This window comes from Pleurodeles waltl, chromosome 12 (genome assembly GCF_031143425.1).
Source record: "Pleurodeles waltl isolate 20211129_DDA chromosome 12, aPleWal1.hap1.20221129, whole genome shotgun sequence".
Lineage (NCBI taxonomy): Eukaryota > Metazoa > Chordata > Amphibia > Caudata > Salamandridae > Pleurodeles > Pleurodeles waltl.
This window is the reverse complement of record NC_090451.1, coordinates 524,070,649-524,097,305: the sequence shown is the minus strand read 5'-3', so window position 1 is coordinate 524,097,305 and position 26,657 is coordinate 524,070,649. Positions and strand designations below refer to the sequence as shown.

Sequence of the window (26,657 nt, the reverse complement as noted above, 5' to 3'; positions counted from 1 at the left end):
GGCACCCTGAGGGGAGTGCCATGTCGACTTACTCGTTTTGTCCTCACTAGCACACACAAGCTGACAAGCAGTGTGTCTGCTGAGTGAGAGGTCTCCAGGGTGGCATAAGACATGCTGCAGCCCTTAGAGACCTTCCTTGGCATCAGGGCCCTTGGTACTAGAAGTACCAGTTACAAGGGACTTATCTGGATGCCAGGGTCTGCCAATTGTGGATACAAAAGTACAGGTTAGGGAAAGAACACTGGTGCTGGGGCCTGGTTAGCAGGCCTCAGCACACTTTCAATTGTAAACATAGCATCAGCAAAGGCAAAAAGTCAGGGGGCAACCATGCCAAGGAGGCATTTCCTTACAGAGGGAGACCGGCCGGTAGGGCTGGGGCCAAAGCAGTTGGTGTCTTCTTCTTCTCTGCAGTGTTTTTCAGCTCAGCAGTCCTCTTCTTCTGTAAGTTGCAGGAATCTAAATTCTTAGGTTCAGGGGAGCCCTTAAATACTAAATTTAAGGGCGTGTTTAGGTCTGGGGGGTTAGTAGCCAATGGCTACTAGCCCTGAGGGTGGGTACACCCTCTTTGTGCCTCCTCCCAAGGGGAGGGGGTCACATTCCTATCCCTATTGGGGGAATCCTCCATCTGCAAGATGGAGGATTTCTAAAAGTTAGTTACTTCAGCTCAGGACACCTTAGGGGCTTTCCTGACTGGCCAGTGACTCCTCCTTGTTTTTCTCATTAATTCCTCCGGCCTTGCCGCTAAAAGTGGGGCCGTGGCCGGAGGGGGTGGGCAACTCCACTAGCTGGAGTGCCCTGGGGTGCTGGAACAAAGGGGGTGAGCCTTTAAGGCTCACCACCAGGTGTTACAGCTCCTGCCTGGGGGAGGTGATAGCATCTCCACCCAGTGCAGGCTTTGTTACTAGCCACAGAGTGACAAAGGCTCTCTCCCCATGTGGCCAGCAACATGTCTCGAGTGTGGCAGGCTGCTAAAACCAGTCAGCCTACACGGGTAGTTGGTTAAGATTTCAGGGGGCACCTCTAAGGTGCCCTTTGGGGTGTATTTCACAATAAAATGTACACTGCCATCAGTGTGCATTTATTGTGCTGTGAAGTTTGATACCAAACTTCCCAGTTTTCAGTGTAGCCATTATGATGCTGTGGAGTTCGTGTTTGACAGACTCCCAGACCATATACTCTTATGGCTACCCTGCACTTACAATGTCTAAGGTTTGGCTTAGACACTGTAGGAGCACAGTGCTCATGCACTGGTGTCCTCACCTATGGTATAGTGCACCCTGCCTTAGGGCTGTAAGGCCTGCTAGAGGAGTGTCTTACCTATACTGCATAGGCAGTGAGAGGTTGGCATGGCACCCTGAGGGGAGTGCCATGTCGACTTACTCGTTTTGTCCTCACCAGCACACACAAGCTGGCAAGCAGTGTGTCTGTGCTGAGTGAGGGGTCCCCAGAGTGGCATAAGCTATGCTGCAGCCCTTAGAGACCTTCCCTGGCATCAGGGCCCTTGGTACCAGGGGTACCAGTTACAAGGGACTTACCTGGATGCCAGGGTGTGCCAATTGTGTAAAACAAAAGTAAAGGTTAGGGAAAGAACACTGGTGCTGGGGCCTGGTTAGCAGGCCTCAGCACACTTTCAAATCAAAACATAGCATCAGCAAAGGCAAAAAGTCAGGGGGTAACCATGCCAAGGAGGCATTTCCTTACAGGGGTGGACAATTCCCAAGAGCAAGGGGAAAATTCCACACCTCTAAAACAAGTCAAGTTGTCTCCCCCCCCAGTGGGGGGGAGAATTACTGCATACTACAAAAACTGGAGACACAACTACGGACGCCTGGGTCCTAGCCATTATCCAACATGGTTATTGCATAGAATTCATAAATTTCCCGCCAGATGTGGCCCCAAGAGCACACAATATGTCCAAACAACACTTACACATTTTACAAATAGAAGTCCAAGCATTGTTACAAAAACAAGCAATAGTTAGTACCCAACCATCAAAAAGGAACATGCGTCTACTCTGTTTCCTAATTGCGAATAAAGACAAAATGTTAAGACCCATATTAGACCTCAGAACGCTGAATCTCTACATCAAATTGGATCACTTCCACATGGTAACACTTAAAGACGTGGTTCCCTTTCTCAAAAAAGGACTACATGTCAACATTAGATCTATTTCACATACCCATACATCCTTCCCACAGAAAATACTTGAGGTTTGTAATACATGGCGTACACCATCAATTCAAAGTGTTACCGTTCGGGGTAACAACAGCCCCAAGGGTATTCACAAAATGCCTTGCAGTAGTAGCCGCTCACATAAGGAGACAGCACATGCACATATTCCCCTACTTAGACAACTGGCTAATAAAAAACAGCACTCAACAGTGTCTTCTTCACACGCAATACGTTACAGAAACTCTACACAAACTAGGGTTTTCTATAAACTACCAAAAATCACATCTGCAGCCATCCCAAATACAACAATACTTGGGAGCAACACTCCACACACAAAAAGCGATTGCCGCTCCAAGTCCACAAAGGGTACAAGCGTTCCAAAATATAACATGAAACATGCAGCCAAACTAACGCTACCAAGTGAGGTTTGTAATGAAACTTCTAGGCATGATGTCTTCATGCATTGCCATTGTCCCAAACGCAAGATTACACATGCGGCCCTTACAACAGTGCCTAGCAAAACAATGGACACAAGCACAGGGTCAACTCCAAGATCTAGTGTTGGTAGACCGCCAGTAACACTTCTTGCTTCAATGGTGGAACCCTTTAAATTTAAACCAAGGGCGCCATTCCAAGACCCAGTGCCACAAGACGTGATCACAACAGATGCTTCCATGATGGGGTGGGGAAGCACACCTCAACCAGCACAGCATACTGTGACAATGGGACAATCAACAAAAACAACTGCACATAAATCATTTCGAACTGTTGGCAGTGTTTCTAGCATTAAAAGCATTTCAACCACTGATAGCCCACAAACACATTCTTCTCAAAACTGACAACATGACGACAATGTATTACCTCAACAAACAAGGAGGGACACATTCGTCACAACTGTGTCTCTTAGCACAGAAAATTTGGCATTCGGCAATTCACAATCACATTCGCCTAATAGCACAATACATCCCAGCCATTCAGAATCAGTTGCCTGAGAATCTGTCGATCACCAACAAACACACGAATGGGAAATTCATCCCCAGATCCTACAAGATTAATTTCTATGCTGGGGAATGCCAAAAATAGACCTATTCGCAACAAAAGAAAACGCAAAATGCCAAAACTTCGTGTCCAGGTACCCACACCCTAAGTCCAAGGGCAATGCGTTATGGATCAGTTGGTCAGGGATATTTGCTTACATTTTCCCCCCTCTCCCACTCATTCCTTATCTGGTAAACAAACTAAGTAAAAACAATCTTAAACTAATACTTATAGTACCAACCTGGGCTTGCCAACCGTGGTACACAACACTGCTAGATTTATCAGTAGTACCTCACATCAAATTACCGAACAGGCCAGATCTGGTAACGCAACACAAACAACAGATCAGACACCCGCATCCAGCATCGCTCAATCTAGCAATCTGGCTCCTGAAATCTTAGAATTTGGATATTTAGACCTTACACAAGAATGTATGGAGGTCATTAAACAAGCTAGAAAACCCACTACAAGAAATTGCTACGCAAACAAATGGAAAAGATTTATTTACTACTGCCACACTAATCAAATTCAACCAATGCATGCTTCTGCAAAAGACATTGTAGGCTACTTATTACACTTACAAAAGTCTAAGCTAGCATTCTCTTCAATTAAAATACATCTCACTGCAGTAGCTGCCTATCAGCAGATTACACACAACATCGCTTTTTAGAATCCCAGTCATCAAAGTATTTATGGAGGGACTAAAAAGAATCATACCCCCAAGAACACCACCAGTACCTTCGTGGAACCTTAATATTGTATGAGCACGACTCATGGGACCACCATTCGAACCCATGCAGTCTTGTGAGATGCAATACTTAACTTGGAAGGTAGCTTTTCTAATAGCTATCACATCACTTAAAAGAGTAAGTGAGATACAAGCATTTACTATACAAGAACCCTTTATACAAATACATAAACAAAGTGCAAATCCCAAATTCTTATCAAAAGTCATATCGCCGTTCCGCCTAAACCAAACAGTGGAACTCCCTGTCTTCTTTCCACAACCAGACTCAGTAGCCGAAAGAGCCTTACATACATTAGACATAGAGAGCACTAATGTATTACATTGACAGGACAAAACAATTTCGTAAAACAAAACAATTGTTGTAGCCTTCTGAAAACCTCATGCCGGTAATCCTATAGCCAAACAAGGCATTGCCAGATGGATAGTTAAACGTATTCAAACTTGTTATTTCAGAGCAAAAAGAGATCTACCTATTACACCAAAAGCACATTCCACTAGGAAAAAAGGAGCAACAATGGCCTTTCTGGGGAATATACCTATGACTGAAATTTGTAAGGCAGCCACCTGGTCTACGCCTCATACATTCACAAAACATTACTGTGTGGATGTGTTAACACGACAAGCCAAAGTAGGAAAAGCTGTATTAAGAACATTATTTCAAACAACTTGAACTCCTACAGGCTAAGCCACCGCTTTATAGGGGAGGTTATTGCTTACTAGTCTATGCACAGCATGTGTATCTGCAGCTACACATGCCACCGAACGGAAAATGTCACTTACCCAGTGTACATCTGTTCGTGGCATGAGACGTTGTAGATTCACATGCGCCCTCCCACCTCCCCGGGAGCCTGTAGCTGTTATAAGTTGATTAAAATTAAACTTGTACATTTGTAAATTTGTAAATAGAATACTTTTAGTCACATTATGTACATACATACTTACTCCATTGCATGGGCACTATTACTATATACACAACTCCTACCTCACCCTCTGAGGGGAAAACAATCTAAGATGGAGTTGACGCCCATGCGCAATGGAGCCGAAATGGGAGGAGTCCCTCGATCTCGTGATTCGAAAAGACTTCTTCGAAGAAAAACAACTCTTAACACTCCGAGCCCAACACTAGATGGCGGGATATGCACAGCATGTGAATCTGGGCTCGGAGTGTTACAAGTTGTTTTTCTTCAAAGAAGTCTTTTCGAGTCACGAGATCGAGGGACTCCTCCCCTTTCAGCTCCATTGCGCATGGGCGTCGACTCCATCTTAGATTGTTTTCTTTCCGCCATCGGGTTCGGACGTGTACCTTTTCGCTCCGCGTTTCGGTTCGGAAAGTTAGTGAAAATCTCGGAAATTTCAAAGGTATTGTTTACGTTCGGTATCGGGTTAGTTACAACAGATCGAGACCGAATTATGAAGAGCTCCGGCGGCCCTTCGGGGTTTTTGATTCCCTGGCGGGGCCTGGTCGGCCCGACCACGTGCGTCTTCAAGGCTAATGGAACGGACCCCATTCCGCTTCTGCCCCGAATGTCACAACAAGTATCCTTCTACAGATCAGCATCTGGTCTGTAATTTGTCTCAAGAACACAAGGAGGATACCTGTGAGGCCTGTCGAGCGTTTCGGTCCAGGAAGACCTTAAGGGACCAAAGAGCAAGAAGACTACAGATGGCGTCTGTGCCGAGAAGACAAAAACACATGGAGGAAGAGGGAGCCTTCTCCATCGAGGATTCGGACTCTGCGTGAGTTTTGTGTATCGACGTGTTACTCACGGTTTTCGGCGTCTGTTCAGGATCGACCTCTACAAAGACCACAAAAGCCTAGGGGACGCCACCGCTGGCAGGCCATGGCTTAACCCGAAAAATAGGTGACCGAGCATCGGCACCGAAAAAGGGCATGCATGTGTCGAAGTCATCCGACTCCGGTCGAGATACCGGCACAGAGCAATCTCACACCGAGAGAGCGGCACCGAAGCAAGTCGGCACCGAAAGATCACTACGCCTAAGAGCAAAAAAGTGTCGTCGGAACCGAAAAAAGCAGCCGAAAAGGTTTCGGTACCGAAACATCCGGCCCCGGAACCGAAAACAAGTTCCTACACAGAGGAACAAGGCCTGTCCTCACAAATGCAAACACATTGATTTGGACAGGAACTAGAGACAATGGAGCCAGATTACACACAAAGAAGGCTCCACATTCAAAAGGAGACAGGGAAGATCAGTACTCTCCCTCCAATACGAATGAATCGGAAACTTGCCTTCCAAGAGAAAGACAAGCAGCCACAGGCAAAGGTGGCAAGACAAGTAACCCCACCACCATCTCCACAACGCTCTCTACAACCATCACCGGTAGCCACTCCACCAATGATGCAGTCCCCAACTCATACAGGGATGAGTCGGGATGATCCAGACGCGTGGGATCTTTATGATGCACCAGTGTCAGATAACAGTCCCGACTGTTATCCAGCTAGACCGTCACCACCCGAGGTCTCTACCGCCTACACACAGGTGGTGTCAAGAGCAGCGGCGTTTCATAATGGCAGCCTGCATGCAGAGCCAATTGAAGACAACTTTCTATTTAACACACGGTCGTCCACACATAGCCAGTACCAGAGCCTCCCCATGCTACCTGGAATGCTAAAACACTCCAAACAAGTGTTTGAGGAGCCTGTCAAAGGAAGGGCCATAACTCCAAGGGTGGATAAAAAATATAAACCGCCACCAACAGACCCTGTGTACATCACACAACAGTTAACACCAGACTCCGTGGTAGTAGGTGTAGCACGCTAGAGGGCAAACTCTCACACGTCAGGAGATGCACCACCTCCAGACAGTCGTAAGTTTGCGGCTGGGAAAAGTGGCGGCACAAGCAGCCAACCAATGGCGCATTGCCAACTCGCAGGCCTTGTTGGCAAGATATGATAGGGTGCATTGGGACGAAATGCAACATTTTATAGAACATTTGCCCAAGGAGTTCCAAAAAAGAGCACAACAAGTGGTGGAGGAAGGACAGAGTATATCGAACAATCAGATACGGTCCGCAATGAATGCAGCAGACACAGCTTCTAAGACTGTTAATACAGCAGTAACAATACGGAGACCTGCATGGCTGCGTACATCTGGATTCAAGCCGGAAATACAACAAGCTGTGCTGAATATGCCATTTAGCGGACAGCAGTTGTTTGGGCCGGAGGTGGACACTGCTATCGAAAAACTTAGACACTGATACGGCCAAAGCCATGGGCGCACTCTACTCCCCACATAGCAGAGGCACATTTAGAAAATCAGTTTCGAGGGGGGTTTCAAAGACAAAGCACTGAACCCACAACCTCACATACAAGGACCACTTATCAGAGCCAATACCAGCGGGGAACTTTTCGGGGACAATATAGAGGGGGACAGTTCCCAAAGAGTAGAGGGAAGTTCCAAAGTCTCAAAACTCCACAAAATAAACAGTGACTTCGATGTCACAAATCCCCAACACAACACCAGAGGGGGGGAGACTAACCAAGTTCTACAAAAACTGGGAGGAAATAACAGACACGTGGGTCCTAGCCATTATCCAGCATGGGTATTGCATAGAATTTCTAGAATTCCCTCCAAATGTCCCACCGAAAACACACACCATGTCAAAACACATAGATCTTCTACAACTGGAAGTCCAGGCGTTGTTGCAAAAAGATGCAATAGAGTTGGTACCAATTCATCAGAGAGGAAGAGGAGTTTACTCACTGTACTTTCTCATACCCAAAAAAGACAAAACTCTAAGACCTATATTAGATCTCAGAACATTAAATATCTACATCAAATCAGATCACTTTCACATGGTGACACTGCAGGACGTAATCCCATTGCTCAAACAACAAGACTACATGACCACACTAGACCTAAAGGATGCGTACTTCCATATACCGATATATCCGTCACACAGAAAGTACTTAAGGTTCGTATTCCAAGGGGTACATTACCAATGCAAAGTGTTGCCATTCAGGATAACAACTGCGCCAAGAGTTTTTACAAAATGCCTGGCAGTAGTGGCTGCTCATATCAGAAGACAGCAAATACATGTGTTCCCCTACCTAGACGATTGGTTAATAAAAACCAACACGCAGGAACGGTGCTCACAACACACAAAGTATGTCATAGAAACCCTTCACAAACTAGGTTTCTCACTCAACTACAACAAGTCACACCTTCAGCCGTGTCAAATACAACAATACTTAGGAGCGACAATCAACACAAAAGAAGGAATTGCCACTCCTAGTCCACAAAGGGTACAAGCATTTCACAATGTAATACAGGCCATGCACCCAAAACAAAAAATACAAGTCAAGACAGTGATGAAACTACTAGGCATGATGTCCTCATGCATAGCCATTGTCCCAAACGCAAGGTTGCCCATGCGGCCCTTACAACAGTGCCTAGCATCACAATGGTCACAGGCACAGGGTCAACTTCAAGATCTAGTGTTGATAGACCGCCAAACATACACCTCGCTTCAATGGTGGAACACTATAAATTTAAACAAAGGGCGGCCTTTTCAAGACCCAGTGCCTCAATACGTAATTACAACAGATGCCTCCATGATAGGGTGGGGAGCACACCTCAACCAACACAGCATCCAGGGACAATGGGACACTCAACAGAGACCGTTTCACATAAATTACTTAGAATTACTGGCAGTATTTCTAGCGCTGAAAGCATTTCAACCAATAATAATCCACAAACACATTCTTGTCAAAACGGACAACATGACAACGATGTATTACCTAAACAAACAGGGAGGAACACACTCAACACAGTTGTGTCTCTTGGCACAGAAAATATGGCATTGGGCGATTCACAACCACATTCGCCTAATAGCGCAATTCATTCCAGGAATTCAGAACCAGCTAGCAGCTAGTCTTTCTCGGGATCACCAACAGATCCACGAATGGGAGATTCAACCCCAAATACTAAACACTTACTTCCAAAGATGGGGAACACCACAAATAGACTTATTTGCAACAAAAGAAAATGCAAAATGCCAAAACTTCGCATCCAGGTACCCACAAGATCAGTCTCAGGGCAATGCGTTATGGATGAGTTGGTCAGGGATATTTGCATACGCTTTTCCCCCTCTCCCACTCCTTCCATATCTAGTAAACAAATTGAGTCAAAACAAACTCAAACTCATACTAATAGCACCAACTTGGGCAAGGCAACCTTGGTACACAACACTACTAGACCTCTCAGTAGTGCCTCATGTCAAACTACCAAACAGACCAGATCTGTTAACTCAACACAAACAGATCAGACACCCAAATCCAGCATCGCTGAATCTAGCAATTTGGCTCTAAAAGTCTTAGAATTCGGACATCTAGACCTTACACAGGAATCTATGGAGGTCATAAAACAAGCCAGAAAACAAACCACAAGACACTGCTATGCAAATAAGTGGAAACGATTTGTTTTACTGCCATAATAAACAAATTCAACCCTTCCATGCATCTGCTAAAGACATCGTCAGCTACCTACTGCACTTACAGAAGTCTAAGCTAGCTTTTTCATCCATTAAAATACATTTCACCGCAATTTCAGCTTATCTGCAAATTATGCACTCAACTTCACTATTTAGGATCCCAGTCATAAAGGCTTTTATGGAGGGCCTAAAAAGAATTATCCCACCAAGAACACCACCAGTTCCTTCGTGGAACCTCAACATTGTCTTAACACGGCTCATGGGTCCACCGTTTGAACCCATGCACTCATGTGAGATACAATATTTAACATGTAAAGTAGCATTTCTAATTGCCATCACATCTCTAAGAAGAGTAAGTGAAATACAGGCATTTACCATACAAGAACCCTTTATTCAGATACACAAGCATAAAGTAGTCTTACGAACAAATCCTAAGTTCTTACCAAAAGTTATATCACTGTTCCACTTAAATCAAACAGTAGAACTACCAGTGTTTTTTCCAGAACCAGATTCTGTAGCTGAAAGAGCACTACATACATTAGACATCAAAAGAGCATTAATGTAGTACAATGACAGAACAAAACATATTCGAAAAAGAAAACAACTATTCGTTGCTTTCCAAAAACCTCATACAGGGAATCCAATATCCAAACAAGGCATTGCCAGATGGATAGTTAAATGCATTCAAACCTGTTATCTCAAAGCAAAAAGAGAACTGCCTATCACACCAAAGGCACAGTCCACTAGAAAGAAAGGTGCTACCATGGCCTTTCTAGGAAAGATTCCAATGACTGAAATCTGTAAGGCAGCCACATGGTCTACGCCTCATACGTTCACTAAGCATTACTGTGTGGATGTGTTAACAACACAACAAGCCACAGTAGGACAAGCAGTACTACGAACTTTATTTCAAACAACTCCTACAGGCTGAGCCACCGCTTTTGGGGAGATAACTGCTTACTAGTCTATGCAAAGCATGTGTATCTGCAGCTACACATGCCATCGAACGGAAAATGTCACTTACCCAGTGTACATCTGTCCGTGGCATGATACGTTGCAGATTCACATGCGCCAACCCACCTCCCCGGGAGCCTGTAGCCGTTTGAAGTTGATCTTGAACATTTGTAAATTTGTAAATATATCGCATTAAACCACATTATGTACATACATTTTTACTCCATTGCATGGGCACTATTACTATAATACACAACTCCTACCTCACCCTCTGTGGGGAAAACAATTTAAGATTGAGTTGACGCCCATGCGCAATGGAGCCAAAAGGGGAGGAGCCCCTCGATCTCGTGACTCGAAAAGACTTCTTCGAAGAAAAACAACTTGTAACACTCCGAGCCCCTAGATGGCGGGATGTGCAAAGCATGTGAATCTGCAGCGTATCATGCCACGAACAGATGTACACTGGGTAAGTGACATTTTCCATATATAACACACCACACACACTTTCCCTGCAGACGTAGGATTCACTGTCTAACAAGAGAATGGTCAATTTATAAAGGATTATCTAATATACTAACCGTGCAAGAAGATTTGAGAAACAATTCATTGGCTCTTGCTGTTTAGATGTGAGATGAAAAATGTCAGTTTAATAAACCACATGGCGACCCTAGCTAGACAGTCAATCAGTTGGGATACCCTTGATTGGGAACTTTTAAAGTTAATTTTCTTGTTGCCCATAATTAGTCTTGGGACTTCAGCAACTTAATGGTCATGTACTGATAAGTTTGTCACATGGTATTTGTGATTTCTCCAATGTGTAATAAATTGTGCCACTGCTACCTTAGGTTGGTTCTGTGCTAATTTCTTCTGTTGAACAGCAGAATGGATGAAATTTCAGTGCTTCTCTCCTTGCAGATGCTGGGTACAAAGTGCGTGAAGCAACGTTGATGTATATTTGTATGTGACCTCTTTTGCACTTTCCCTTTATCTAGGAAAAGTTTGGACTTGATAGAGTCTCTCCTGCGGCTGGCTGAGGTTGGCCAGTATGAGCCGGTCAAGCAACTCTTCAGCTTTCCCATCAAACATTGCCCAGATATGCTGGTGTTGGCCTTACTACAGATTAACACTTCTTGGCACACTTTGCGGCATGAACTCATCTCTAATTTGATGCCAATTTTCCTTGGCAACCACCCCAACTCAGCCATAATTTTGCACTATGCTTGGCATGGACAGGTGAGCTTTTTCATTTCTTTATTCTTTGAGAAACCCTGTTTGAAACTTCTTGGTAATTGAGGATACTGTATTTCTGCCACTCATGTTCTGTGAACAGAATTTCACCAGCTTGATTGATTCATGTGGTGAGGGAGGCCAGGTAATGAGAAGCATTAGGCTGAGAGAGATAAAAGTTAGGATCTGACCACAGTATTTTCCAATAAATTGTAATCTTAATTTGTTTCCAACTGCATTGCTCAGTACTATGCCCTTTGACTCATTTACATGGATTCTCTTTTTTAATGCCTGCTACCTTTACCTTAGCTGGATCTCGAGCAGTTGCAAGCACACAAGGGTATAGATGGTGCTGGCTCAACAAGGTTTGAATGATTCATGCAGGATAAAATGAGGTACTGTTTTCGCTGAAGTTTTTGCACTCTAGCACCCAGGTTGCTGAAGGATGCCCTTTTGTCAAAAGCGAAATACAGTTTATTAATTGATGCCTGTAAGGAAATGCCTCCTTGGCATGGTCACCCACTAACTTTTTGTCCTTGCTGATGCTAAGTTTTGGTTGAAAGTGTGCTGGGACCCTGCTAACCAGGCCCCAGCACCAGTGTTCTTTCCCTAAACTGTACCATTTCTTATACAATTGGCATAGCCCTGACACTCAGATAAGTCCCTTGTAACTGGTACCCTTAGTACCAAGGGCCCTGATGCCAGGGAAGGTCTCTAAGGGCTGCAGCATGGTCTTATGGGACCCCTCACTCAGCGCATGCACACTGCCCTACAGCTTGTGTGTGCTGGTGGGGAGAAAATGACTAAGTCGACATGACACTCCCCTCAGAGTGCCATGCCAACCTCACACTGCCTGTGGCATAGGTAATTCACCCCTCTAGCAGGCCTTGCAGCCCTAAGGCAGGGTGCACTGTACCACAGGTGAGAGCATAGTTTCATGAACACTATGCCCCTACAGTGTCCTAGCAAAACCTTAGACATTGTAAATGCAGGGCAGCCATGAGAGTAAATGGTCTGGGAGTTTGTCAAACACAAACTCCACAGTTCCATAATGGCTACACTGAAATCTGGAAAGTTTTGTATCAAACTTCTCAGCTTAATACATGCACACTGATGCCAGTGTACAATTTATTGTAACATGCACCCAGAGGGCATCTTAGAGATACCCCCTGAAAACCAATCAGACTTCTAGTGTGGGGCTGACCAGTTCCTTCCAGCCTGCCACACACCAGACATGTTGCTGGCCACATATGGAGAGTGCCTTTGTCACTCAGGGGCCAGGTAAAAAGCCTGCAGTGGGTGGAGGTGCTTCACACCTCCCCCTTTAGGAACTGTAACACCTGGCGGTGATCCTCAAAAGCTCACCCCCTTTGTTACAGCGCCCCAGGGCACCCCAGATAGGGGAGATTCCCGCCCCTCCGGCCACTGCCCCCACTTTTGTCTGCAAGGCTGGAGGAGATAATGAGAAAAACAAGGAGTCGTCACCCACCAGTCAGGACAGCCCCTAAGGTGTCCTGAGCTGAGGTGACCCCTGCCTTTAGAAATCCTCCATCTTAGTTTTGGAGGATTCCCCCAATAGGATTCGGGATGTGCCCCCTCCCCACAGGGAGGAGGTACAAAGAGGGTTTAGCCACCCTCCAGGACAGTAGCCATTGCCTGCTGCCCTCCCAGACCTAAACACACCCCTAAATCTAGTATTTAGGGCCAACCCAGAATCCAGGAAATCAGATTCCTTCAACCTGAACTACAAAGGAGGACTGCTGACCTACAAGCCTACAGAGATGTACACTCTGCACCCGACACCCCTGGCTCCAGAGCCAGAGAACGAACACCACAAGGAGGACTCCCTGGCAACTGCGACTCTGAGTAGCCTGAGGCGACCTCCCTGGACCTCCACAGTGATGCCTGCAGAGAGAATCCAGAGGCTCCCCCTGACCGCGACTGCCTGTAACAAGGGACCTGACGCCTGGACCAAGCAATCCACCCGCAGCCCCCAGGACCTGAAGGAACCAAACATCAGTGCAGGAGTGACCCCTAGGTGACCCTCTGCCTAACCCAGGTGGTGGTTCCCGAGAAGCTCCCCCCGTGCCTGCATGCACCGCTAGAGTGACCCCCCGGGTCTCCATTATTTCCCATCTAAAACCCGATGCCTGCTTTGCACACTGCACCTGGCTGCCCCTGTGCAGCTGAGGGTGTGTTTTGTGTGCCTACTTGTGTCCCCCAGTGCTCTACAAAACCCCCCTGGTCTGCCCTCTGAGGACACGGGTACTTACCTTCTGGCAGACTGGAACCGGAGCACCCCCTGTTCTTCATAGGCGCCTGTGTGTTTTGGGCACCTCTTTGACCTCCGCACCTGACTGGTCCTGAGCTGCTGGTGTGGTAACTTGGGGGTTGCCTTGTGGGGGGTACACAAGTCAGCACAAAAAGTACACCCTCAGCGGCACAGGGGCGGCCGGGTGCAGAGTGAAACAGGAGTCTGGTTTGCAATCGAGTTCAATGGGAGACCCAGGGGTCCCTTCAGCGAAGCAGGCAGGCAAAGGGGGGGGCTCCTCTGGGTAGCCACCACCTGGGCAAGGGAGAGGGCCACCTGGGGGTCGCTTCTGCACTGGAGGTGGGATCCTTCAGGTCCTGGGGGCTGCGGGTGCAGTGTCTTTACCAGGCGTCGGGTTCTTAGAAGCAGGCAGTCGCGGTCAGGGGGAGCCTCTGGATTCCCTCTGCAGGCGTCGCTCGGGGGGCTCAGGGGGGTCAACTCTGGCTACTCACAGGGTTGCAGTCGCCGGTGCGTCCTCCCTGTAGTGTTGATTCTCCGCAGGTCGAGCCGGGGGTGTCGGGTGCAGAGTGGAAAGTCTCACGCTTCCGGCGGGAAACGTGCAGTCCTTTTAAAGTTTGTTTCTTTGTTGCAAGTTGTTTCCTCTTTGGAGCAGAGCCGCTGTCCTCGGGAGTTCTTGGTCCTTTTAGATGCAGGGTAGTCCTCTGAGGCTTCAGAGGTCGCTGGACCCTGGGGCACGCGTCGCTGTTGCAGTTTTTCTTGAAGTGGGGAGACAGGCCGGTAGGGCTGGGGCCAAAGCAGTTGGTGTCTGTCTTCTCTGCAGGGCTTTCAGGTCAGCAGTCCTTCATCTTCAGGTTGCAGGAATCTATCTTGCTTGGTTCTGGGAGCCCCTAAATACTCAATTTAAGGGTGTGTTTAGGTCTGGGGGGGTTAGTAGCTAATGGCTACTAGCCCTGAGGGTGGCTACACCCTCTTTGTGCTTCCTCCCTGAGGAGAGGGGGGCACATCCCTAATCCTTTTGGGGGAATCCTCTGTCTGCAAGATGGAGGATTTCTAAAAGTCAGTCACCTCAGCTCAGGACACCTTAGGGGCTGTCCTGACTGCCCAGTCACTCCTTGTTTTTCTCATTATCTCCTCCGGCCTTGCCGCCAAAAGTGGGGCCGTGGCCGGAGGGGGCAGGCATCTCCACTAGCTGGAGTGCCCTGGGGCGCTGTAACAAAGGGGGGGGGGGGGGGGGGGGGGGGTGAGCCTTTGAGGCTCACCGTCAGGTGTTACAGTTCCTGCAGGGGGAGGTGAGAAGCACCTCCACCCAGTGCAGGCTTTGTTACTAGCCACAGAGTGACAAAGGCACTCTCCCCATGTGGCCAGCAACATGTCTGGTGTGTGGCAGGCTGGGAAAACTAGTCATCCCAAACTGGAAGTTGGGCATGTTTTCAGGGGGCATCTCTAAGATGCCCTCTGGGGTGTATTTCACAATAAAATGTACACTGGCATCAGTGTGCATTTATTGTGCTGAGAAGTTTGATACCAAACTTCCCAGTTTTCAGTGTAACCATTATGGTGCTGTGGAGTTAGTGTTTGACTGACTCCCTGACCATATACTCTTATGGCTACCCTGCACTTACAATGTCCAAGGTTTTGCTTAGATACTGTAGGGGCATAGTGCTCATGCACCTATGCCCTCACCTATGGTATAGTGCACCCTGCCTTAGGGCTGTAAGGCCTGCTAGAGGGGTGACTTATCTATGCCGTAGGCAGTGTGAGGTTGGCATGGCACCCTGAGGGGAGTGCCATGTTGACTTAGTCGTTTTATCCCCACCAGCACACACAAGCTGGCAAGCAGTGTGTCTGTGCTGAGTGAGGGGTCCCCAGGGTGGCATAAGACATGCTGCAGCCCTTAGAGACCTTTCCTGGCATCAGGGCCCTTGGTACCAGGGGTACCATTTACAAGGGACTTACCTGGATGCCAGTGTGTGCCAATTGTGGAATCAAAGGTACAGTTTTAGGGAAAAACCACTGGTGCTGGGGCCTGGTTAGCAGGCCTCAACACACTTTCAAATCATAACTTGGCATCAGCAAAGGCAAAAAGTCAGTGGGTAACCATGCCAAGGAGGCATTTCCTTACAATGGACAAACAAAAATGGTGGTTTGGAAGACAGGGTTTGAAGTTCACTCACCCTGCGAGCAGAGGTGATGGGAATGAGAAAAGTAGTTTTGAGTCGAGCCGCATGGGACATTTGTGCATTGGCTCCTAAGGGGCACACATGAGTTACGCTAGGGCCAGGCTCAAGTTCCATCAGGGCGTAATGAACAGGGTCGGAGGAAGCAAATGGTTAAGGCCCTTCAAGAACCTTACAACAATGGACGATTTGAATAAGAAAGGTTGTTCTGGCAATCTATGAAAGGCCGAGATGGCTGACCGATCACCTCTAAGGGTGCCCAAAGCAGAATCCTGCTTGGCCAAAGAAAGTATGAACAAGAGGACCTGAGAGAGAGGTGGAGAAAGGGGGTCAACTGACTTGTTACACCATGCCACAAATGTATGCCAATGATAGGCGTACACTGTAGGAAGCTTCCCTGGTGTGTGTTGGACACCTATGGTGTTATCACCTTTTTCCAGGTTCCCCTATTAGTGAAGTGTTTAGTGTCTAGGCAGCCAGTGCTCACTAGAGGGAGCTGTTGATGAGCAGTCAAGACATATATCTAGGAGACATGGAAAGCTTATGCAATACCACTGCTGTCACACAGCAACTTATCACAAATGAAAGAACCACACAGCGTTACAAAAATAAAGGTTCTTTATTATAGTAACACAACACTAGAATACTTATGGGCAGTTCCGCCTGATTGGAGATATGTACACACTCATTATATACACATTAGCAATCAGCAAAATAGCATAAAAGGAACAAGCATTGGCAACAGTTAGTAAAAATAGCAAGGGCCTTAGGGATTGGCAAGATATACTAAAACCAAGTGTAACCAGAGGTTCTCTCATCTTGTTTTGTGGCACGTTCATTAGCAGAGTGATGGAAGAGGTGTGAGACAGAGATGCACAAATTCTAACTGTAATTAGGTCTAAACCATGTAGGCAGGTCCATGAGCAGGGCCTTTTGAAAATTTGTAGCAGGAGAACTAATCTGGCAGGGTTAACTAAATTATGCTGCAAGAAAAGGCAAATTATACGCATAATGTTACTCATGTTGCAAAAGTATTGTTTTATTATTTTTTCAGTTTTTCACATTAACACTGTCTGTACAAATTTCCTCTCAATAGTGTCAGTTTAATACCTAAATACAGCTATAAGCAACTGAATGGTAGTCAGTGACCTTTGCAGGAGGCACTCCCTTTGTACAGCAACGTGTGGCAGCAGTTTTATTAATTGTTGAACCATATGAGGTAGAAATTGTTTTATTTAAACTGCAAATTATGTAGAAGATAATGGATTATGTGGCACGTGCATGAAGATCTATTCTGCAGTCACAGAATTCGATTATTCTTGTGGCCATACTTAGTGAGAAAAAGAATGGAAAATGGATTAAGTTTGGCAACCTGATTAGAAAGAAAACAATCTTAACAATGAAGATTTTACTTCCAAGTGGTAGTCTGAAGGAGATCCGAATTTTAGAACTATTATATAGGCCGCGGAAAAGGCATGGGGGAAGCCAAAAGATACAGGTGGGTGTAGATCAACAATGTTATTGACAGGGCTATAGGTACTAAGATGCATGCAAGGATAGAGGCACTAAAGAAGGTTATTTACCGTCAGTCGCACTCTCTCATGGGTAATCTATCTAACTGTATATTCCTCACCTTTGGAATATCACCATGTGTCAGACTGGATTCAGAAGATTTTTCAGCAGAGCCCCTGCATGCAATTGGGTGGCATTATGCAGCTCTACCTTGATTGATTGTGCCCTGTCCTGGAAGTGATGACAAGAACTGTATATAGGCACCAGCCAAGTGCTTGGAGAACACTTTCATTCTGGAAGCCCCCAAATGCAAGACTCTAAAGTAGTAAATTATGCCAGTGTTCAGATCTCTAACTTGGGGCCTTTTTAAATTGAAGATAGTCCATTCCACAAATTGGGAAGGTGGGAAGCATGTCAGGAATTTGTGGTTAGTGTCCACCAGAAAGAGAGGTAATGAAAGTGAGTAACCTATTCGTCTTATGGATACTTCTAACCACAGATTTCTCACCTTTTAAAATAGATACCAGAGCAGTAGTCCCTCCTGGTGATGGGCCTCTGAAATGACTGAGATAAAAATGCATTGCAGGGTATTCGGCTAAATGCCCTGCCTATCAGACGTGGCTGTGAAGGCAGTAGTGCTTTATGAAAGTATGCACTGACGTCCACCTTTCTGCCTGACAGATATCTAGAACCAAGACCCCACATACCAATGCAGTGGTAGAAGCCTTGATGGTTGGTGGAATGTGCCCTCAACCCCTCTGGAGTTTGCTTCTTTGCCATCGTGTAGCAGCTCTTGATACAGATGACCATCTATAGGGTTAATGTCCTCTTGCGCACTGCCTTGCCTTTCTTTATCTGAGAAAAACCCCAAAATAGCTCTCTACCCACCTGATATTCTGGTATGATTGTGATACAAACTGGGGCCCCAAAAATGTCAAAGGATACAGAGTGGTGAACAAAAACAGAATGGTAATGGATTGACTGATCTGAAAAGAAGTTGCAGCCTGCAGGAGAAGCCGCTCTGGTCCTTAGTATCAACTTGTCTGGAAAGGTGGTGGTATAAGTCGGCTGGAGTGACAGAGTGGAGGCTCGCTCACTTGATGTGCTGATGTTATCACTATGAGAAAAAAGCCCTTCAAAGGAGTACTGTGTCTCAACTCATAGACATGTAGATTGCACAGGTTCAAGACTTTGTCCTGCTGCTGGAACAGAAGATCCTCCCAAAGCGGAAGCCTGATCATAGGATAGATGTTTACACTCAAAAATTCCAGGTTCCACTTTCTCCTGACTCGATACAGGGCCATTTCGTTTATTTGGGCTCTTGCCTTGGTGATTCTCTTCATAACTCATGGCAGGAAAGGGAGGATTGGAAACATGTGCAGGTGTCCCGCATTCCACTCCCAGCAGAATTCTTGTCCTAGAGAGAGCATACTTGGGAACTCCAAAGCATCCAAGTGCTGACTCTGGACGTTCTCAGTGGTATGGAAAAGGTTGACTCTGGGCTCGCTCCATGGTGGAAGACATGTTCCGTCTCCCGATAATATTGCATTTGCGATCTGCTAGGTGCCCCAACTGAGTTTGTCTACTGGCAAACAAACTGGCATTTAAATATCATCTTATGTGGTATACCATCAGACAGATGCCCTAAAGATCCTGCCAGGTCCAGAAGCACAGGGACTCATGGCATAAAGTCCAGGGCCCCACTCCACCCTGCTTGTTGCAATACCACCCAACTCAGCAGTGACACGTCTGTCACCATTGTCAACTTTGGGTAAGGTTGGGAGAGGAGTCTAGTGCTGGTCCAATTGAGATCAAACAGCTTCCACTGCAAACAGAACCTTGGCAAGTGCGCATATCTTGAATTTGTCCTCCTGCAAGAAGAAGTTGAAGGGTTGAAGACCTAAAATTGGGTGAAGGCTTTGCCCTTCTTGAGCAGTAGGAATTAGTGGAAATAATATCCTGTTCCTACCTATGAGACCAATGCCCTCTTTGTTTCCCCAGAACATCCTCCTGTTTAAATTCTGTGGGAATATACTGTGAATTGAACATTACTAGGCCTGTGGAATGGTAGTGGTTTTTTTGAGTGTCTAGATCCCTCCTATTGTTCCAGTCACATCAAATTCCTATGCTGTTTCTCACTCTTAGCCACATATGCCCTTTTTCACCTTACTTTTTTTTTTTTTTTTAATTCTCCATCTGCACATCTTACATGTCATGTCTTTTCACTCTTTATTTTCCCAGACACCTAGAGGTAACTCTGTTGGCAGCGTGCACTATACAAGAATCACATTTTGTATGAAAGGAAATCTAGAAATATACCATCTGGAAAATGAAACTACTTCTACGAAATGTAAATGTAGTAAAATATGAAATGTAAAAAGGGACTGCATCATTGACATGGGTTACCTTGAGAGAAAAAATTACCATTGCTCTGTGCACTCAGTAGAGAGGCTAATAATTAAATGAGCATGTGGTCTGCATACCTTTGAGCCACCAACAGACAGTGAGAGGCTCTCACTGCCTCAATCCCCAACTCCAGAGCTCTTAACCGTGCTCCTCCCTGCACTTCCACTCAAAACCTGAACTTACCCATACAAGTAGAGGAGACTCAGTTGACGGTTTATGCATTATATAAGAATCACAAGTTGGACTGGAAATAAATTAAAGACCATACTCTGTCCTCTAATTAAAATCTAAAGAACGGCTCTATCCTCTTTGGATACTCTCTCCTTTCATGATATTGCCTCCTATGTAAGTACAGTGTAGTGGATAGTCCTTTCTCTGTGAATATGCTCCATGTGAACATTAATTTCTGATGGATACAACTACCTGTGGATTCCTCACCTAATGAATTCTCCCCATGCGTAGCATTTGATGGAAACTTCTCTCTAGCTCTGCACGTCGGCGAGGATGTCACAATTGCCCGACTCCACGCGGCTCCGCGTGATGTCATTGTGGCAATAAAGAAGCTCTCGCCACTGTGCTGACGTCCGTTCCCTTTTTTCCGTGCCTTCGATAATGGTTACTTTTCTGGCTACCTGTATCGTTCGCTCTTCGGAAGGGATACTTTGTTTTTTTCTCAGTCTCCGCTCCAAAGAAATCTGGTTTCAAGCCCTGCAGGGAGTGTGGAGGTCGGATGTTGGTGACTGAACCTCACGACGTTTAGGAATGCGGCTCCTGTTAGAAGATGAATCCAAAGGCGCTGAAGGAGCGTGAGGCGAAGCTATTTTTAGCTAAGTCAAAGAAGGAGAGGAAGCAGCACCATGGATCGTCTTCAGGAAAGTTGTCCCATAAGAAGCGGCGTCACCGTGACTCTCGGGAAGTGAGTCCGACGGTGTCCCCACAGCCTGTGACACCACAAATGTTCCTGGCGCCGTCAGTCTTCGATGTCTTGGAGCCTCAGAGTCATCTGGCTTCTCTGGTGCATCCAGGCACCCAAGAGTCTTCCGGCTCCGCAAGATTATCCTTTGTTCCCGACTCTGGGTACAGATCCGGCGGCATTTCTTACTGCCATGTTTGCCATATTTCAAAATATGGTTACGGGATGTGGTGCGCCGGCTGGCCCCACCGGTCCCCTGGCATTCAATATCGGCGTTCCGGCTCCATACAAGCCGACACCGTTTATGCCTTTCTGTTCAGCTGGAGAATCTGGTCAAGCACCTCTTCCGGCAGCGCAGCCCTCGACGTCGAGGGAGAGACCTTCAACGCCGTTGTCGGAGGAGATGGAGCCTAAAGGTCGGATAGCGTCGGATGCAGGAGCCTTGTCCATGGCGCAGATGGATCCACCTGCGGTGTCAGGTGGGTCCGGAGATCCTATCATGACGCCTTCCCGGTGCCATTCACCGACGTCGTTGCACTCCATGCCGGGGCTGGAGGCCAAGTTGAGGTCTTGGCGAAGGGCCCTAAGGCTGCTGGAAGAAAGGGAATATCAGCAACAATTCCTTGAGGAAGGTGAAATCCCTGATCCCCCAGAGTGAGTTCCCAGGACTGGATACTGCAAGTTGACTTGACACTTCTCCAGAATGGGATCTGGCCTCCCCAGGAGAATCTACGGAGGAGGCATCCACTTTCCATTCAGTGATTCGGAAGGCTGCAACTTTTTTGGAACTTCCCTTACCTACGGCACAGGTTAAGACCAACCTGATGACTGAAGTTTTGCATCCTGCATCAGCCATGGCGGACCCTCTTACCTTTTAATGAGGCTCTAATGGAACCAATCAAAAAGGTGTGGAAGAAGCCTGTCACCTCTTCGGCGGTTAGATCAGTGGCCAAACGTTCTAGGTCTGCGCCTGGGGACCCGGAGTTTTTGTCAAAACACCCTTCGCCAGAGAGTCTAGTGGTGCAAGCATCTTGCTCTTCGAAGTCGGCCCCTGGTTCGTTTCCGGGAGTCCCATCGGACCGGGAATCCAAACGAATGGACCAATCGGCCAAGTAGGTGTTTTTGTCATGCAGCATGGCGCTGAAATCTGCCAATGCTACTGGTATTCTATGCAGGTACATACTTGCTGTAATGGATGCGGCAAAGACTGTTCTTCCGGACATGCCCCAGGACTTGCATAGCCTTCTTTTGGATGCTCAGGCGGCGGCTACGCAAGTTATTAATTCAGGGCTGGATACCACGGACTCTGTTGCAAGAGCCATGGGGACTTCGGTTGCCACCAGGCCTCATGCGTGGTTACGCACTTATGGTTTTTCTTCTGACGTCCAGGCCACGCTATTGGATTTGCCTTTTGATGGGGCAAAACTATTCGGATCAAAAGTGGACTCTGCGCTAGAGCGCTTAAAGAATGTAGGGCCACTGCTAGGTCTTTGGGTCTGCAGGCTGCTTCCACCCCGTTTTGGTCATTCAGACGGCTGCAAATTTTTGGTAGAGGGGCTTCCTTTTGTGGGAGGTCACAGCAGCCGGGGCAGCAGTGTTCGAGCCTCCCTTATCGATCGCTTAGGGGGCGGGGTAGAGTCCGCACAAGAGGGGCTACCCAGCAGCAGCACCCTTCCTCTTCCTCTGGAGGGTTACCACAAGGAAAGCAGCCCTAGTCCTCTTGCTATTGTCTCATGTCTTTCCAGTAGGGGGAGGCTTTCTCTTTTTCTTCCCATATGGGAGTCCATATCATCAGATTCCTGGGTCATCAGTATGGTAAGAAAAGGTTATGCTCTTCCCTTTCGGGAGATTCCTCCTCCCTTCCCTCCCCGTCCTTCCTTTTGTTCAGAAGATCTCCTTTTGCTAGAACAGGAGTGTAGGAAGTTGGCTCTGTATGTACTAGTTAAAAGTAAGAAATAGCATGCACAGAGTCCAAGGGTTCCCCTTAGAGGTAAGATAGTGGCAAAAAGAGAATTCTAATGCTCTATTTTGTGGTAGTGTGGTCGAGCAATAGGCTTATCAGAGGGTAGTGTTAAGCATTTGTTGTACACACTGAGACAATTTCAGGCCAATAGGTTTTTGTATAGAAAAATATATTTTCTTAGTTTATTTTAAGAACCACAGGTTCAAGATTTACAAGTAATACTTCAAATGAAAGGTATTTCATGTAGGAACTTTAGGAACTTTGAATTAGCAAAATAGCATATACAGTTTTCGCATAAATTACATATAGCTATTTTAAAACTAGACACAGTGCAATTTTCAAAAGTTCCTGGGGGAGGTAAGTGTTTGTTAGTTTTTGCAGGTAAGTAAACCACCTACGGGGTTCAAGTTTGGGTCCAAGGTAGCCCACCGTTGGGGGTTCAGAGCAACCCCAAAGTTACCACACCAGCAGCTCAGGGCCGGTCAGGTGCAGAGGTCAAAGTGGTGCCCAAAACGCATTTTCTTCAATGGAGAAGGGGGTGCCCCGGTTCCAGTCTGCCAGCAGGTAGGTACCCGCGTCTTCGGAGGGCAGACCAGGAGGGTTTTGTAGGGTACCCGTGTGGGGGGGGGGTACACAAGTCCACGCAAAGTACACCCTCAGCAGCACGGGGCGGCCGGGTGCAGTGTGTAAACAGGCATCTGGTTCGCAATAGAAATCAATGAGGGACCAAGGGGTCTCTTCAGCGATGCAGGCAAGGGGGGTGCTCCTCTGGGTAGCCACCACCTGGGCAAGGGAGAGGGCCACCTGGGGGTCGTTCCTGCACTGGAGGTCGGATCCTTCAGGTCCTGGGGGCTGCGGGTGTAGTGCCTTTACCAGGTGTCGGGTCTTTGAAGCAGGCAGTCGCGGTCAGGGGGAGCCTCGGGATTCCCTCTGCAGGCATCGCTGTGGGGGCTCAGGGGGGGCCAACTCTCACGGTCTTGTAGTTGCCGGGGAGTCCTCCCTGTGGTGTTTGCACCAGACGCCCCCGGCTCGACTGGTGGAGAACAGAGTGCAAAGTCTCACGCTTCCGGCGGGAAACGTGTGTTGTTCAAAGTTGCTTCTTTGTTGCAAAGTTGCAGTCTTTGGTGAACAGAGCCGCTGTCCTCGGGAGTTCTTGGTCCTTTCATATGCAGGGTAGTCCTCTGAGGCTTCAGAGGTTGCTGGAGCAGTGTCTTTAGAAGTGGGGAGACAGGCCGGTAGAGCTTGGGGCCAGAGCAGTTGGTGTCTCAGTCTTCTCTGCAGGTTTTTCAGTTCAGCAGTCCTCCTCTTCTTAGGTTGCAGGAATCTGAGTTCCTAGGTTCTGGGGAGCCCCTAAATACTGAATTCTGATGGATACAACTGCCTGTGGATTCCTCACCTAATGAATACTCCCATGGCGCCAGCATTCAACGGATATCTTCTTCCTAGTCTCTGCACGTCGACAAGGACGTCACTCTAGCCCACGCGACGCCGTCTGACGTCATACAGGCAATAAGAGGTCCGTGCCGACGTCAGTTCCCTTTTTTCCGTGCATTCGAAACGGTTATCTTCGAGGGAGCTACTGTTGCTTTCGAAGTTAGTGTGTTTTTCTACTGCGTGATCTTTATCTGAGAGTTACTATGTCTCAGAGGAAGTCTGGTTTCAAGCCCTGTCGGGAGTGTGGGGGCAAGATATCCGTTACGGACCCACACTTGGACTGTTTATGGTGCTTAAGCTCCGACCACGACGTCGCAATATGTGATTCATGCCAACACATGAATCCCAAGGCCCTAAAAGAGCGAGAGGCTAAACTCTTCATGGCAAAGTCGAAGAGGAAGGAGAAGCATCATAGGAAGTCCTCCTCGCCGAAGACTCATCGGCGTCATCGAGATTCCCGGCGCCGTAGGGATTCACGGCGCCATTCCAGCCAGAGGTCTCCATCGAGGTCGCCTTCGGCTCGGCGTCGTAAGACTTGGGAGGTCAGTCCCACAGTCACTCCACATCCATCGACGCCGTTACCTTCTCCGGCTTCGCCGACTTCGCCTGGGCAGACATCTTCAGTGATTGAAGTGACGCAGGTGTTCTCTCCGGCGTCGCAGACGTCGAGGCTGGCGTCGGGGTCGCCTTCGATCCAGACACCCCAGTATCCGGCTTTTCCTGCCCCTGGAGCCGATAATACCGCATTTTTGAATGCGATGTATACCATCTTTCAGCAGATGGCTCCAGGAGGTGCTCCAACTGGTCCTTCGGGGCCGTTGGCTTTCACCTTGGGTGCTCCGGCGCCGCTACGGCCAGCACCCTTCATGCCCTTTCTCCGCTTAGGGAATGTGGGCTCGGCGCTGGTGTCGACTCCGGTGTCCGCTCCGGTGGCCCCAGAGGTTTCGGCCCCGGAGGTTTCCATTCCGTCGACTTCGGGGTTTCGACCAGTGACTCCGACAGGACTATCGGAGGCTCAGAGATGTGCCTCTGCATCCGGCTCCTACCTCGGCGTCGAAGCTGCCTGTGGCGCCGGACATGGCGTCGGATGGATCCGGCGATCGGCGTCGTTCCTCGAATTCGGCGGATGCCATGTCGACGCCGCGTATTGTAGAGAGGCTACATTCTAGGAGGCGTGCCCTCCGTCTATTAGAGGAGCAGGAATACCAGCGGGTCTTGGAGGAAGGAGAGATGGAGGATTCTGGCGAGGGTCTTCATGGACTGGGTACAGCTAGTGGGCAGGATACTTCCCCTGAGTGGGACTTGTCATCTCCAGAGGAGTATACTTAGGAAGCAGCCACTTTTCACGCTGTGGTAAGAAAGGCAGCTAACTTTCTTGAATTGCCTTTGCCGGTAGCAGAGGCGAAGCAGAATTTGTTGACTGAGATCCTGCATCCGGCCTCTACTGCAGCGGAGCCTCTTTTACCATTCAATGAGGCTTTGCTTGATCCGGTGTTGGAGGTGTGGAAGAAGCCGGTATCTTCCTCGGCTGTTCATAGGGCTGTGGCCAGGAGGTATCGGGCTGCACTATCTGACCCTGGCTTTCTGTCCAGACACCCTACGCCGGAGAGCTTGGTGGTCCAGGCCTCCTGTTCTTCTAGATTTGCGCCTGGATCTTTTCCGACGGTGCCAGGAGATAGAGACTCCAAGAAGTTGGACTCACAGTCCAAGAAAATATTCTCATCCTGCAGCATGGCGTTTAAGTCCACCAACGCGTCATGTATCTTGGGGAGGTACATCTATGCTCTTATGGACGAAATAACATCTTCACATACGGAGCTTCCCCAAGGGCTTTTGAATATCGTCTCCGATGCCCAGGCTGCTGCAACCCAGGTTATCCAATCTGGGTTGGATACGACTGACTCCGTGGCTAGGGCGATGGGCACGGCTGTGGTTGCGAGGAGACAGGCTTGGCTTCGCAACTCAGGGTTCTCTTCGGACGTGCAGTCGACCCTGTTGGACCTCCCGTTTGATGGGGACAAACTTTTTGGAGCCAAGGCAGATTCGGCCTTGGAAAGGTTTAAAGAAAGCAGGGCCACGGCCAAGTCATTAGGGCTGCATGCCGCTTCTTCTGCCTCCTCCAGGTTTTTTTAGGAGGTTTCGTGGATTTGGACGTGGCTCTTCCTCCTCTTCCTTTCGGGGGAGATTCCAGCAACCTGCCTCTTCTCTCACCTTTAGATCATTTTGAGGGAGGGGTAGGGCCCGCACTAGGGGAGCCTCTCAGCAGCACTCTGCCTCCACCTCTGGAGGGGTGCTTAGGCTTCCACCATTTCCCACTCACTCCTCTCCTGTAGGGGGAAGATTACGGCATTTTCTCCACAAGTGGGAGACTATTACAACGGACACTTGG

General features: G+C 47.8%; 1 protein-coding gene across 1 annotated transcript in view; it reads left to right on the top strand.

Moving 5' to 3' along the window:
- The window catches only part of CNOT1 (CCR4-NOT transcription complex subunit 1), a 1,177,977-nt gene that overhangs the window by 416,982 nt on the left and 734,338 nt on the right, over nt 1–26,657 (top strand). Inside the window, exon 13 of the mRNA XM_069215998.1 lies at nt 11,357–11,597. Within this exon, the coding sequence (XP_069072099.1) occupies nt 11,357–11,597 (241 nt within the window). The remainder of the gene's footprint in view (nt 1–11,356; nt 11,598–26,657) is intronic.